The 17027-nt window shown below is 31.1% G+C and overlaps 1 protein-coding gene across 2 annotated transcripts in view; it reads left to right on the plus strand.

The window, feature by feature from the left end:
• The window catches only part of LOC126740224 (heterogeneous nuclear ribonucleoprotein C-like 2), a 446026-nt gene that overhangs the window by 339196 nt on the left and 89803 nt on the right, over positions 1–17027 (plus strand). For both annotated transcript variants that reach the window (XM_050446161.1, XM_050446160.1), the window contains exon 6: positions 9124–9231. In XM_050446161.1, coding sequence (XP_050302118.1) covers positions 9124–9231 — 108 coding nt within the window. The remainder of the gene's footprint in view (positions 1–9123; positions 9232–17027) is intronic.

The following is a 17027-nucleotide window of genomic DNA, read 5'->3' on the forward strand; positions in this document are numbered from 1 at the left end:
GTCTTTGTGACATAAAATTTTGTTTTAATGGAAGTAGAAGAAAAATACTAATATACCAGCCTTATAACTTACAATGCCTAGACAAAGAATTACATTTTAAATTGTTGTGTGAGTTGTGTTCTTGTGCGTATGTAATCATTCGACTGTATGAGTACTAAGTATACTCCACTCATTTCAACATTAACACTAACAATTTTTTTTTTAATATTAACGCATAGAGCTTGATAAAGTTACTGTATAGTACCGAGTCACTGAGTAAAGAGTCGAATTTTATTGCATCCTCTCATAACCTATACCAACTACTAGCCTAATTTAAGGAGCCGAAATGAATCAAATAACTATAAAAAATTGACTCGGTTTCTGGTAAATTTAAATGTGGCAAAGGTTACCGCTAATATCATAATTATTTTTAACCTTTACTATTTATTTGTATAACTTCAGTAAATGGATTTTTAAAATTGTTCCATATTATATAAACTGAAAGTACAATCTAAGAAGATTATGAAAGCTAAAACTACCTATAAAAAAGGTACTTAACTTAAGTTTATTTAAGCTTTTAGTTATTGTCAGTTAAAGTTAGTTTATTATTTCATAGGAGCATAAATTTACTTTCTTGCGATTATCTACTCAAGTTTCTATTTAATTGGAGCATCACGTAATGCATGTGTGAAATTCAACTTGCAAGAACTTTGTGCTTAATTAACCTACGAAGTTTTAGAACTTATTTTATAGATAATTTTGATATGATTTCTCTGCCATACTTGGCAGTATTTAAAATGAACTAATCATCATGGCAACCGTTTCCTGTGACAATAAGTTATGTTTTATCCCTTAATACACCAAAAAAATATGTTTGTTTCGTCAATACTTGTCAATTTTAATGACTGATTTTAATTAAAAATTTTAATTATTCGTCTCTGTGTTTATTAAAAAAATATAAATTGCTAGGTTATAGTCCGGAGGAGAATAATATTCGAACTATTCATATATTATGATATCAAAGAGTATTTTCTCAACTAAGGTATAACAGGACCTATTATCGCTACTGTTAAAAGATAAAGCCGATCCCGGTGGCTAAGTTGATTAGCTATTGTGGTATTTCAGATGCAAATCCTAGCTTGAGCAATTTAAATTTTTTTAAAGCCAAAAATAAACTTAATTGGACGTCATTAATCGAGTAGAGTGCACTTGTGGTTCAGAGCCCACATTGAACTGTAAGAACAAATCAATTAAACTTAAAAAACGTAACGATACAAATTGGTTATATGTATTCTAGCCTATTAGAATCTTAAGGTTATGCTAACTCTAAAATTTAAAAAAAAATATGTAAAAAAGTTTGAACAACTAATTGATCTACTTTTATACATTTGTATCCTACTTAGAGTTAAATTTTATGAGAGTTGTTTAAAATAAAGAAATAAGTGAAAAAAAGAAGAAAATAAAGGAGGTACATATGCTAACGGCAGCTTTCAGCTTTTGAGCAATATAGTTGATCGTCAGTTTGGCATAAATTGTTTGAATGCGATGCTTACCTTGTGGACGCCATCCAGTTGTGTCGGAGTATATTTAAGTTTATCAGAAACTTATAACTGGATAAAATTTGCTGTGACTAAAGGGTCGCAAAAAATATAACACTCAGTAAAACATAAAATAAGCTTCAACCAGTTTTAATATTAAGTAGTCATTTACTTTTAATGTTTACATATAACCGTTATAAAAATAAACAATCACCAATAATATCTTTCAAAAAGTATTACTATTTCGCTTCTACCTATCTTTATACAATAAATTTAAATATATAATACTACAGCTCTCACAAAAAATCTATGTTTGTGTATTAAGGCTTTTAAAAATAAATAAATACAATCGAATCTACTAGATTACAATTTCTGGAGATAAACCAAAGTAAAAACCAAATAACTAAAATAATACACTACCAAAGGATTTTATTCATAACTAAAAGGTAAACGTTGGGAAAACAACGGCAGCAACGCTAGATTACTATAAAGCAACAGGTACAGAATTACAAAACCTAAAACATTTAACAACAATCACAAAGTTGACCAGAAGTATAAATCGTTCATTATAGGTTTTGTATACCGAACGCTTTATACTTATAATCAACTTTGTAATTGCTGTAAGAGAAAGAATGGCTGTTTTTTTTTTTTAATTTATAGTAATTCAGCTGTGTATATTGTGTGTATTTTTCAGAGGCTGTATTTTTGAAAACCTTTTATTTGAAAAAACTATACCTTCGGCCTGGAACCTTTACTCCAATGAAAAAAAAACATACATTAACCCACTAATGCAAAAAAAAGATGGCATGATCGTTCACTGTCTGAGATTATGACTTACTTGTAGTGTCAACTCGATCTAGAGCCATGTCGTGTCATGAATAGTAACCTATTTTCAAAATTCATAAATTACGAAAGGAAACCGTTTCAGCTGTGTTGTGCTGTATATTGGCAACCAGTAATACAGTAAGCCTAGCGAAGGATCTGTAGATTTGCGTTATTAGGCTATAATTTGTTTTGTTATTTATTTTATACTGAAAGATTAAATAAATGTTGAAGAATTTAAGACTTAGTATTTTAATAAGCAATCTACAAAAGTAAAAACGCTACACATTACTATTTTTTATATTTTATATATTTTTTTCATGTTTTTAAACGTTAAGATAATCTCGTTCTCTAGAACTAATAGCAAAACAAAATAGTTGTAGGTCAAAGAAGGCCTTTTCAATGATAGGTGAGGTATCGGAAATATACATACCAAAAATATTCAATTAATGATAAGGATGTTATAGTAATATAGTAATGTAATGTATAGTTGTATACTGTTCAGCTTAAGGTCTTTTAAGCTTTAAGCAACTCTTAAGCAACACTTAGAATAATCTCTAGTAAATACATATACCGGGTTTTTTCTTACTATAGTATAAAACATCAAGGTGTAATCGTTATAAAAAAATGTGCTTGTAAAAAATCATCGGAGTTTTTTCGTTTCTGTTGAAGTTTAAGAATAAAGAAATTTGGTTCATTTATTTGCAATATTGAAAAGAGTACCTCAAAGACTTTATATATTTATATTTATTCTTATATGAAAACATATTTTTCTACGATTTTTATTTTTACTTTCTTGGCAATTATAATTATAACAAAAAAAGCATGTAAAATCAGATAGATAGTTATCTGTAGATATCACAGTGAAAGTGTTGTGATATGGGTAAAATTCAGAGTTACCAATTAACATGACTCCATAATGAATAATTTTTGCATCGCTGAAATAAGTGAAAGGTGGTTTAATTATGGACTAACATCTGTAAATACAAAGAAAGTACAAACAATTTACCAGTTAGATATCTTAACTACGAGTAGTTCCAGGTGGTGGAAGACTGTTCTAAAAAGAAAACTTATGTCTCTGTTACAACAGAGTTCTTCATCCCCTCCTAAGACAATATTTATATAATAATATTATCAAAATCTCTATCAAGAACTGCTAGATGCAACATGTAATACATGGAAAGGCAATCTAAACTTATTGATTAGAAATTCAGAGATTGGATCGACACAAAGTCAATGGTCTCAAATTATGTTTATTTTTTAACGAACGATTACACGTGTTTCGCCCTAAGGTATCGTCAGATCTAAAAGAAAATAGAAAGCAACCCTAGTATAAAAACAACAATGCATAGACACAAATTAAAATAATGATATATGACTTAGCGGTAAAGAGTTGGATTGACAGCACAAACATTTAAGTTAAAACAAAAATAAATACATAAAAAATAAAAAATAATGCTGACGTTCACATTAAATCCGGTTTTAAAACTAAATAAAATAAAAGTAAACAAAACAAGCAGAATGAGGTTAAGTTAAACGGGATAACGGAAATAAAGCAAAAAATAAAATAAAAGGTGAAATATGACTTGGTCGAGAAATGAACCAGCGACCATCGGGTTCGTAGGCAAGCGCTAAACTTACGTGCTATCCAGGTCGTGATAAATATTATTAAAAATTAAATTAAATGCGATTCAAAGGTAAAAACATCATTCACACAAGACAGTAGAGGACTCCTTTTTGCCCTTGTGATCTCAATCTTCTGTAATAAGTCAAGCTTCTTTCTCTTGGGGCACTCATGAAGGATCTTTACATTTTCCGGGATGGAAGGAGAGTGTTTTGAGGACAATAAATGACTTGCAAAAGTCGTTTTAGTCTTAGTGATTTCGTTCGATCTTTGTGTTTATTATATTCTCTTAGGTGTTCCTGCACTCCCGTCTTTATTTTCCTCCAGACTGACCAATGTAAACGGCAATACAGTCCCCGCAGTTAAGTGAGTAGACTCCTGATTGGGTTAAGGGTCTTTTTTCTTTAATGTTTACGAGCTTTTTAAATAATGTGTTGAAAGTTTTGAATGATATCTGTAAATTATAGTTTTTAAGAAATTTAGCCAATCGGGAGGAGATACTACCAAAGTAAGTGAGGCAATGGAATCTATAATTTTTAATGCTGGTGTTATGGATTAAATTATAGGAGAGCTTGTATTTATTATAAAATTTGAAATAAATTTAATTAATTATACTTAATGGAAACCCATTATTTACTGCAATCTGTTTAATTGTAGCTAACTCTTTTTGAAAGGCGCTTTCTGATAATAGTATTTTGAATAACCGGTAGAAAAAGGAGTTGAATGCAGCAAATTTATGAGAATACGGGGAATTAGAATTAAACTGAATAATGTTATCCATCGTGGAAGGTTTTCTATAAATATCAAAGGTCATTTTATTGTTATCTCTAGTCAGCAAAAGGTCTAAAAAGGAAGCTTACCTTCTTTTTCTAAGGTAAAAGTTATGTTAGAATGTAGAGAATTTAAAAAATACAAAAAATTATAAAGTCCGAGTTCATCCCCACTCCAGGCCAAACAGACATCATCCACATAGCGTTTGTAAAAAACAACGTCCTTGGCAAAGGTAGTGCACATTGTCTTACTCTCCAAGTTATGCAAAAAATTTCACTTATAAACGGGAACAGACAAGAGCCCATCGCCAACCCATTCGTCTGTTTAAAGAAACAATCGTTAAATTTAAAAAAGTTTTGGTCGAGAAAAATCGATAATAAAGTGATTAGGTTCTCTATAATAAGTTTAGGTAAGGAGGTTTTATTTAACAAATTCAAGACAAGATCAACGCAGTCCTTGGGAGGTATACTTGGAAAGAGGTTTTTAGCATCTAATATCTTTTTTTTAAATATTGGTGTATTTTTAAGGGTGTCAGCAAAATCTATAGAATTTTTAGTGGAGTAAATGTTATTTAATGCTGTAACATCTCTTAAGACTTTATTAAGCCACGAGGATATTAAATAGCAAGGTGAATCTAAAAAACAAACTACAGGACGAATGGGACAGCCATTCTTATGGACCTTAGGTAGACCATCAAATAAAAGTGTTTTCGGCTTCATGGAGCCTGTTTTCGGGTCCTAACTTATAATAACTATAACTTATAATACTTATTAGTATGTATCAAGTCGAGAGTGAGTGCAGTGTTATCTAAAGTATTTTTATATGTTTAAAAACCTTTTTGAATTATTGATTAGAATTCTGATAGAAATCAGTGAGGAAACTTGATATCCAGAATTATCAAAAAAGGTGCAGTTTTTCGCTTCATTCGTAATGATGCTAAAGGAATTGGAAATGGTCAAGTTTAATTAAATAGATATTTCGGATTACGTTAAGTCCTACTACGCCAAAGGGATATCTTAAAAAGTACCAAAATGCCACAGCAAACAACCCTAATGACTAATAAAATTATCGATAATGAAAATCTTGTATAAAATGTTTAACCAAAGTGTTTAACCTCTTGGCGTTTATAATTTAAAAGGCAGGATTAATTTCAACACACAGGGGAAGAGGCTAATTTCGTTATTTCCAAACAGAAATTAGACAAAGTGAAATGAGAGATTGAACGTTAAACAAACATCGTCGCGTAGCGCGGCGCAGCGTGTCGGTTCAGGCGGTCCCTTGAGTGATACTCAATCAAGTTAAGAAAAGATGAGAGATGAATGAAATCTCCGGGCAATTTATCCGCTACCAGCAGCTATTTCAAGAAAGCAATTTATATACCTCTATCGGGGCGTCGCTTTTTAATTATTTTCTTATGATATGATTTGTCACCCTTAATGCAGGATAAATTAGGAAAAGATTTGAGGTTATTTTTTTACAATTTGTCAAAAAACCATTAAATCAGCTTTAGCAGTTAACAAATCCGGTAACTTAACGTAAAAAAGTATACAAAGTTTTTTTAAAGTAAATTTGGTCTTCAGTAGACTAAGAACATAAGTTCCTATACTCTTTAAAGGCTTAAAGGAAACCCCAAATCAGATTTATCAGATATTGAACTCCTCTAGTCCTACCGAAAAAGAAATCATTTAAATTGTATGTTAATTAAAATGCCATCTACAATTATGGGCATCAGTCAAGATTAAATCAGGGAAGCTAACAAAAAATCTAATCTTGTAGCAGTCTTCTCTTTGCATTTATTGCAGTACGATTCTCCTATAGTCAATACTTATTTTTTATCTGCAACCAGCCGCTTGAGCCCAAACGTTATTTCCTATTAAATAGTATACCATATTATACATGTTATTATTATTTTACTTTAAATAATGGATTTTACTTTTTTACTTTATTTAATGGATATACGGATTCTTGCAAGGAAGATGATATGAGGGTACTGTTTCTATTTATTTTATTGAACTGGCAGTTAATGTAGATAGCAATATTCCAGTAAATCCAAATATATTTTCAAGAAAGGATATGGTGTAACAGATCACAGATTGAATTCCAAGCTACTTCGGTAATAGCACCAGTAAAGTTTAAAATTATATTATTAAATTTTTTCTTAGTATATTCTAAGGTTCTGCAAGGCTCGTATTTAGGCACACTTTTATCATTTTTGACAACAGATGTTACCACTTTTTAAAAAAAATTTAAAAATCCTTACAAATTGGTATGTGCCTAATAAAAAAATACTGAAATGCATTTAAGAACGAATCAGTAATATTTTCAAGAAAATCACTTATCTATAATGTCTAATAAAATAAAAACTAAAACAAAAAGTGTATTCCTAACTGAAATTTACTCAACATATAAGAAATATAATGTTTAAAGCATTCAGAATAACTGAACTCATTTTAAAAATATTAAGTAAATATTATTGTCTGTCTTCAATATCTTTAAGATTTACGTTAAACATCTGAAAAAAGAACATTAAAAAATTGTTATTGCTCTCTTTTTTAAATTAGGCATTAAGGACTTAATTACTCTGACCCACTTAACATTTTTCAAATGAAACCATTGCGAAACCATATCAAGTTAAATTTATTTTTGAGTAATAAGTACTCAATAATATTTACTCATCTGATTTGCTTAGGAAAATAAAAGTATATGTAGGAATATAAAAGTATTTTCTTTGCATTTTTTAAGATTTGCATTCGTAAAAATGAATTAGTAAACCAATGTCCCAAATTCGAGGATTGAAATCTGCAAAAATCGTAAGAGATATAGGATCTATTAAATTACAATAGCAATCGTAGGATTCGTGACGATCTGATCTGATGCACAAATCGATCAAAAACCGATAAAGACAAGAGAGCTACAATTTTTTGAAAAAAAAAACTGAAACAAGAGATATTCCAATCAATATACTCGAATGTGCGAGAGAAAAGAGACAGCCAGGCAGCTCTGAAAGCACTTGCTAATAAAGCAAAACTTATATAACTTTATAAAGGAAACCGGGACACAGCGGTTAACCAGGAAATGCGAAGAACTTTTATTGTAGCTTTTCCTAACTCTATTTGGAGCTGTTTGTCTAAGCCTATCTCTGGCTTCTTCTATATTAAAATAGTAAGCATATCAAAGATCTATATAATAAGTCCCAACTGCTTTCACAATCACTCTTGAAAAAAAAAGCATCCTTTGTATTACCTTTTAAAAAGCCTAATGTGTTAAGGACCTTACCACATCAAGGAAAAATCTAGATCTTTTATAATTTTCACTCTCTTAATAACAACACTCTCTTTCTAATATAATTAGTAACTGTGAGCAAATCATCCTAATCGATTATATTTACACTTGTTGATGTCAAGTGATATTTTGTTTCTTTGCATAATAATAAAAAACGATTAAGATTATCGTGAATCAATATTTACTACAGACGTATAGATCTTTAGTCAAAAGAATGTGCTTTGAATATAGCAATGATTCTGATATATAATTGATAAATAGGTTAAAAAGGATTTGAGCAAAATTCGGTTTGTTTGTTTCAGAACCATTTAATTCAGTTTGTCTACGAATTTTAACAGTTTTTTGTGTTTCAAAATAAATGTCATTTTTAACAATATTTTATTACTTATTAAATTATAATCCTAGGTCAGTTTTTTATTATATCAGCTAGTTTGCCTAATGATTTAATGGTCTTCAAATTTCTCCTTCTTTTCTTTAGGAATTTCATTTTATTATAAAGTCCGAATTGTAGACGATGAAGTCGGTAGGTAACAAACTGTGTTTAGATCTATTTGTAATTGTTTGTTGTTGTCGTGTAAAGTAATATTGTGTAATTAAAAAATATATATTATAAATTAAGAATTTATATCGATATGTTGAATTTTTTTTACTACTAAATCACAACAATATGGTCACACTGCTAATATGACATTAGAATTAAAAATTATTTTTAAAGCATAATACAATCTGCGTTAATTTAAAGCAAAATGTGAAAAATCTAGCAAATTATGAAAGTCCAACGAGAGTTGGCCCTTTAGAACTTTTTATTACTTCACGTGCGGTTAACAGAGCATAGTTAGCGGCCGGTGTTAAAGTAATTATAATTTATAACATAGTAAAAACTTTGATTATAACTGACTTCAAGCAGAAACTTAGTTTTGGAAACTTTAGTCTTTTATATGGACTCGTTTAATATTTAGTCGGTCGGGTTAATATTTCAACCTCAGTTTAACAGATACCCATTTCTTTAAGGATTTAGGCGTAATTTTCTAATTTACTTTTAATGAAGTTTAAGTCATTATATGGGTTATATTTATGCAAAAGCTATTTAAAAATCTGGTTTTTTAGGTATCTCGATGCACAAAGGGTATGCATTTGTACAATTCACCAACCCTTTTGACGCCAGAAGTGCATGTTTAGGTGAGGATGGAAGAACAGTTCTTAGCCAAATTTTAGGTAAGTGACCAAATTTTTAGAATATGGCATTTACTTAAAGTAAGTCGATTATAATTTAAGTACCTTTTTATAATAAAACTGTTATTTTATACTTAAAAATTACCTACTTTAAGTAGAATTGCCCCAGAAGTAACCTAATTTATCGGTGAAATTACGGCGCTAAAATAATTTCAGCGCGCCCACATAACGAAGATATATGACCCAATGTAAGTGCAAATGTAATAATTCGGTTGTATTTTTCCTTGGTTCACGGAAAAGACATTTTATTGGCTGTGTTATGGATTGCTGCTATAATTGGTGCTCGCAATCCAAAGCTAATATTAGTAACTTAAAAATTTACCGCTTTTCGGGATTTAAGCTGATAAAGGCACATTATTTACCACATATTTGTAGCTGCTAGCATGTAGCTCAGATCATTTATTTGTTATAGCTTTGTAAATAAAGTTATTTATTTTCTTTTTTATGAAAAGTTTGTTACTTTATCACTAGAAATTTCACCATAATAATATATTGCACACGTTTTCATCGATCGGGAACTTTTCAAGTGTATTCTAAATTAATTAAATCTAGCGCCCTTAGTTCTTGTATCTCCTTTGACGTTTTTTAAATGGTGGGAGGTTGAAATTGAAATTGTCGAAACAGTGGGCTGCCAAGGCAGCTGTGCATATAGGTCTCCTGATGGACCCGTCTTGCCCCACCGGAGGTTACCAGACCCCAACGGCCTTAGAGAAACCGATAAGGCTCTCTGATCTGAAGGACTTAAAGTCACTCGGTACACTGAAAGTGTTACCCAAGTATTTGAACCTGGCGCGCGTGAGTGCTGGGCACTCCCCGACTACATGGTCAACGGTTTCATCCTCCTCACAGCACCATCGGCATTCCGGGTTGTCCGCAATACCGATGGTATGGAGATGGCTTTTTAAGCGCCAGTGACCGGTTAAAAGACCTGTCACTAGCCGAATTTCGCGTCTTTTTAGGCGTAGTAGATTTTCGGTGAGACAGGCACAGGGCCCACCTATGTGCGCTTTGACCTGTCTCACACCAGGGGACTCAGTCCATCTTCGGTGGGTCCACTTGTCCAGCAGACCCTTTATTGACGCCACCGCTACGCATTTGGCGATACCAATTATGGGTTCCGGCCCCATCGGCACATTCGCGGAGTAGTAGGTTTAGAACCTCAAATAAAAATTATTTTGTTCCAGGAGCTGACTTTTCCACGGTTATTAAAACGATTTTCAAGGCTAAAAATGACACTTTATAGTTTTTAATTTCATTACCGAATATATAATTATATATCTAAACAAATTAAATGATTAATTAAAAAATATTTTGAAAAGCGGTAAATAATAATTTTATTATGTATTATATAAGAAGTATGTCCCAATATTTTAAGCTTAATGTCATCTTTATAAATATATTGCAATTGGATATATGGGGCGCAAATATTTTGGGTGCTGACCCCGGTAGCACCGCGGGCAAAGTCTTTACAATGCGATTGTGCGGACTCAGGATCAAATCCTGGCATGATCATGGTTGTTTGCATTTTTCTTATAAAAACAACACTCGTGGTTCAGAACCCACGTGAAACTACAGTTGGCCGATTATACAGTTGGCCCTTGTAATTGAGGAAGAAGAAGAAAACTTTGGGTTTTTGTTTTACAATTTACTGTCTCAATAATAGAAATGTGTCACATTTCACTAACATTTTGGTTAAAAAAATTACCTTCCCTATCCAAAATCTTAACTGCAGGAAAATAAAAATTGTAAGCCAAAGCCATTTAGTAATTGTCGTCCTTATTGATAAGTTTAAAAGATGGGGCAAAGATAATCACACGGTGTTCTGTTGCTACAATTTTTTTAATTAATACTTTAATTCTGCCTGCAAAATTTATTTATTGAAATGTATTCCATCGTGCCGCAATAGGTTCCCGCAATCCTAACGAATTTTCTCCTTAAGGGCTTCAATAGTCTGAGACTTGGTGATGTAAACTCGCGACTTCAAAAGACCCTTAAAAAAAAGTTCGGAACGGTTAAGTCGTGTGATATGGCCGGCCAGTACAAATCACCAAAACGAGAATCGAGCAAGAAGGAGGGAGACGAAGCAACCCGAGATTACTTCCTTTAGAATATTGGTTGTGACCTGAGCGTTTTACGCTGTTGCATCGTCGTGTTGGAATCACATATTCTCCAGTCCCGATTTATCTAATTGAAGAAGAAAAAAATCGTTAATTATGGCTCTGGAGTCCACAGTGGTCAGTGTTTCGCCCATGGCGTTTTGAGAATGGCCCGATGACTGTTGTAGCGTAAACAGCCACCATGCAGTAACTTTGAGCTGGTGAAATGGCTCTTCGTGAATAAGACACAAATTTTCGGTGTCCCAAAAACGATAATTTATTTATTCACGTAACTGCTAAGATGCAAATGATGCATCTGAAATCCTGAAGGAAATAAGTTAGAAAATCTGCGACAAAATGTATGCTGCGCCAATACAACCGACGAATTATCGCGGTAAAAGAATGTAAATATTTTTCGGCATTCTTGAGGAGTAAACCGGATTTTAACTTGTACGAGTATTCTGCGTTTATTTACGTCAAAGCCAAATTGACATTTAGAGCCATTTGCAAAAGATATAGCGTTTTCTAATAGGATGATTAGTTTTGTCCCAATGTCACAGATTTACAGAATACCAGGTGCGAAAGATCGCGGATATAAGCTCCCGATATTCGATGCCCTTGAAAAGGATGGTTTGGACTGGCCGCACCAATACATTTTTAAGTTTTTTTTTTGTAGGGATAGATGCTCTGCACTATAATTTCGCTGGGATATTATAATGCATTTATAATGTCAAAATAGAAATAGGCTTAAATAAAACAGAATGTATTGGGTTGGAATGGTCGGAATTGAATGGGTTCTTGAGTACTTTTTATTTCATTTAACCGATTTAAGGATCTTATTTAATAAACATTAAAGATGAAACAACATTTTTAATTTTCTTTTAGTTTCATCTGATTTTTTACTCTCACGAGATGTGTACTCTGTTGGCGAATTTTAAAGTATAAAATATTTTAAGTCGTATAAATAATTTTATTAAATACTGGAAAGGAAAGTTATCACATGGGTCAGTAAAATTATTGCTTTTCATTATCTCGAAATATTAACTTATTAACTCATCTTTTGGAAATCTAAATAACGTCGTTCCTCCACCACTGTGGCTGAAACAATAAAGATATACACACTTATACCCCCCCATTTCAACAAAAATAATACAAAAAAAATATTTAAAACAAATACAAATATATTATTTCAATTTAATTATTAATCATAAACATGCGTACAACGCAAAGAAAATTAGAAGCACGCGGCGTGGAGGCTTGCAGCAAATTAAACCCCTTGCCACCGTACTAGGCGGGTGATGGAAATCCATCACCCAGGAGGCAGGCGCGTCTGAAGTCTGGCGCTCGCAAGCGTATTTTCGATCAGTTTTGCATCTGTATTCTGTAAATCTGTACCAATGTTACAACCGTATTTATGCTGACACATAGCTATTTCTCTTGAAGTATTGTCTAGTCTGCCCAATATAATTCTTATCACAATTAAAACATGAAACTTTTTAAATTCAAATATAAAATAGCTATCTGGGAATAGGAACTATTATTTTTGTGTTACAAAATGCAAATTTAATATTATGTATTTTTTTTAACACGAAAACTTAAAATATTTTTCTACTTTACGTTCTGTGGAAGCAGAAACATCTAAATCTGCCTTTAATAGATGAAATGAAAATGATCAAATGAAAAAAAGGAAGAACTGGCATATAATTTTTTATTCAAACCTTCATTTAATTGGGCGATATCTGAACAACCAATTTGTATCTAGTTCAATCTAAAAAAAGAACGACAACGTGTGTTAAAAAAGGGGCAAGAAGATTCAAATAAAACAATTACAAATTTGTATGTAACTAAATATTATTGGTAGTTATAATATTTCTTTTTTTGTATACTTTTTTCGATAAATTTGATACGTACATAGTTTCTAGTCATCTATAGCATTTTTCCTATACATAATTTATATTTTTATATATGCCATTGGTGTTCATGCGAGCTTTAGGCTGAATATTTTTTTAAAAGAAAAGAGTACGCCACTGGTTTTCTTGTAGTAAAATAATTCTTTTTTTTTAGAGCATATTTGGTCTCCTGGTCGTTTTTCGCTCAATGCACGGTTTACACATAAAAAAATACAAACTATAATTTTTTCTATTATTTTATTGCATTTCTGGAAATTTTTAATTCAAGAATGAAAAATTTTCGCTCCATCATTCATTTTTTAAAATAATACAGTTTTTGAGGGATGAAATAAAATACGCCATTTTTTATAAGTTACAAAAGTTGTCCAAAGTGACCACGTTGCACATCAATACAAGCATCTATTCCACGTCGCATTGATTGGAAAACAAGTTCGAAAATTCCTGGTCAGTCAGTCAGTCGAATTATTTCACAAGACACTACAATGTAATTCCGCAATTCCCTACATTTTCAATTGGTATTCTATAAATCAATTGTTTGAGGTAAGGTTTGGTATCTCCCCGACCTATCCAATAAATTGAATATATAATATATTTAAATACTGCTAAGTAACTAAACTAAAATGTGATGATAAATATGAGAATTGTAATATCTAAGCACTCTTTCTAGTACTTGTGGTACGGCTTTTTTCGATTTCATTAAGCACCAATTGAGAAGTAACTGTTTTGGGATGTCCGTTTTCAGTAGATAGATTTTTAAAGCTGCTGGTTTCTCTTCGACGATTATGTATAAGAGTAAACATGGAGTGATATGGAATACGGTGATTAGGAAAATATTCAGCATAAATATATATGGCTTCTCATGCATTGCCTTATTAGTCCATAAACAAAGTGCATTTCATTATTTGTGTAATTAATTATATTCTATGATTGTAACGTTTATAAAAACAGTCCTTGGGTGATTTCACTGAAGGCAATGTCAACTGATAAAAACAATGCCCATAAACTAAAGACTGGTAGCAAACAAATACTTTTTTTTGGGCAAGAAAAGAATGTGATAAAAAAATAAACCTTGAAAAAAATAAAGTATGACTTTATTCGAATCTTTTACGGGAAAAACGAAAAAAAATTAAAAGATAATCCGATTTAGGCATTATGGCTATCTACAATAATGGGCGAAAAATTACCAAGAGACCAGGTATGCTCTAAAAAAAATAAAGAGTACAAAAATATTTTTTATTACAAGAAAAACTAGTGGCGTACCCTTTTCTTTTAAAAATTTTTTCAGTTCAAAGCCCACGTGAACTCCAATGGCAAATATAAAAATTAAAATTGTGTATAGGAAAAACGTTATATACATAACTATGGATGCTTAAAAACTGCGTACCAATTTTCAGAAAAATATCTACAGACGTATTAAATTTATCGAAAAAAGTAAGTTTCTTTTAACTTTACCACCCTATATTGTAAAATCTAAGACGTTTAAGATATATGTTTATAGGAACTTTTTTGTCCACGGAATACGCCCTTGAATTTTGTCGCAAAATTAAAAAACACCCTGTATATTATTCTTTTATGTATTATTTTTTTTCAAATTTGAGTGTTTTCCTTGTTACGTGCACCTTCGTACTTGCACCGTAAAAGCTATTGTTATTTGTTTACTTATCATACAGTGTTCTGTGAAAAGAGTTACTACTATCCCTAAAACTTTCCAGTTGTGAACCAAAAGATTTACGGTAAATTTAAGTTTGTAAATCCTTTAATGTGCCTGTATCTTGCGGTATAGAGGCACCTGTGGATTATTATACCTAGTTTTTAACTAGTGCTTAAAAAAGTTCTTGTGCAATATTACAGAATGGCCCCGGGCCTATTACTTTGAGGCTTTTAGCTAATCCATGTAGGTCTGCCCTGGTGGCCTGATACCCAAGATATAGTTAGTTTATTATAGTGTTTACAAAAACACAAAATCTACAGTATCACAGGTTTTTGTTGATGCTGTAATAATTTTATGGCACTCTCTGGGTGAGAAGTGAAAGTTTTTTATTTAGTTTGTTTGATAAAGCTCCAGTTTCCAGCGGATCTATACACATTCCTGCAAATCTGGAATTACCTTTGTAACCAATAATTGTTTTCATTATCGTCTGATTAAATTAGCATTTTCTTTTTATGTCCAAAAAAATGTCTGTGAATCAAAGCGAGACAAAAATAAAGAAAAACGCTGTGAATGCAAGATAAACATATTTTTGTTGCATCTTTTAAAAACTCATATTTTTTAACTTATATGTATGTACGTTCGCAAACAACACCACTGCTGAATAATTACTAAGGCAGAGCAACCATTTCTAAGTAATTAACCCCAAATTATAATTTACTTTCTAAAACTACGTAATTATAAGAGCACTCCCCTGGTTATCTTCAGACTGTAATACGTGCACTAACATCACTTAAACTAAAGGCTGAATTCATCAGTAAAGATTACCTTGTCTATTATTTTCCAAATATTACGTAATAAAATATCTTTTTCGTGGAACAAATTTCTGATATTATTATATTCTTAATTGGCTTTTTACTAAGAAAAACAGATCTTTCTGCATTATAAATTGAAAAATTGCATTTGTTGACGCGACATAAACAACATTTCAGCTGCGACTTAAAGGTCTTATATATAATTCTAAACTTAATAAAAATTAATTTAAAAAACGTTGCAGCATAATATAACCGAGCATAAACCCAATTATAAAGTAGTGTTTTCCTGGTTCGTTTGGGTGAAAATAAAATGGTGAAGTAGTATCAATTTATTTAAATTAAAGCTCAAAAAATTATCACTTATTTTAACCGTTAAGGTTATTAAACTTATTAACTTTAACTAATAAGAACATCGCAAAGTCTCCAAAGGACCAAACAAAAATTAAAATTCACGGTTAAATTGAATGGCTTGGTTTCATATTACGCTTAACTTCATCGCATCATTAGGTCTAAAAAAACAATGCCATAGAATACAGTTAAGAGAAATTAAATCAGAAAATACTTTTAAAATAATGAGACACAATTTTAACTACTATTTAATTTTATAATTTATTTACGTCATGTAAGTATTTCGTCAATTTAAATTACACGCCAATTTGTTCTGCGTCGGCTTCCTATATAAATGTTTGTTTAATATTGCGATATAATTGAGAGTATTTGATTTTGAACTACACGGTGGCAGTTGTAACAAAAAAATATATATTTTTTTTATAAATTTGCTGATTCTGCAGGTATTTTTTTAAGCATTAGTAAAATAAGATCTTATATATACACACTCAGCCAACTCTTATATATACACGCTCAACCGATTTCAACTGAACTCTGCTGCATGTTGATGCATGGACATTTCAACAAAAAGAAGTTTTCCGGAAGTGTAGATTTATTAAAATTGAAAGGCAACACACAAGCAAATCCTAAAGTATTCCTGTTGTAATGTTGAAGATAAAAGAATTGTTCAGTTGAACGAAAGCCTTTACATTAGTTCTATTTTATTTGAATACTTTGTTAAAAATATAACGTCCATTATCCAAATCAATATTTCACATTGTGAGACTTTTAGGCATGTGCCTTCAACAATTAGCTACTGAGTTTCTTTTAAGCCAAATCCACAAATTTGCAATTCATTAGCCATTACTTATAATTGGTAAGTTTAATCAACTGATTGATACATTTTATATGTATTTTTGATAATATATAGTTTCTGCAATATAATCAGATCTGCCTAAACGCAGTTCTATTTTTATTATCA

Source organism: Anthonomus grandis, chromosome 9 (genome assembly GCF_022605725.1).
Source record: "Anthonomus grandis grandis chromosome 9, icAntGran1.3, whole genome shotgun sequence".
NCBI classification, from domain to species: Eukaryota; Metazoa; Arthropoda; class Insecta; order Coleoptera; family Curculionidae; genus Anthonomus; species Anthonomus grandis.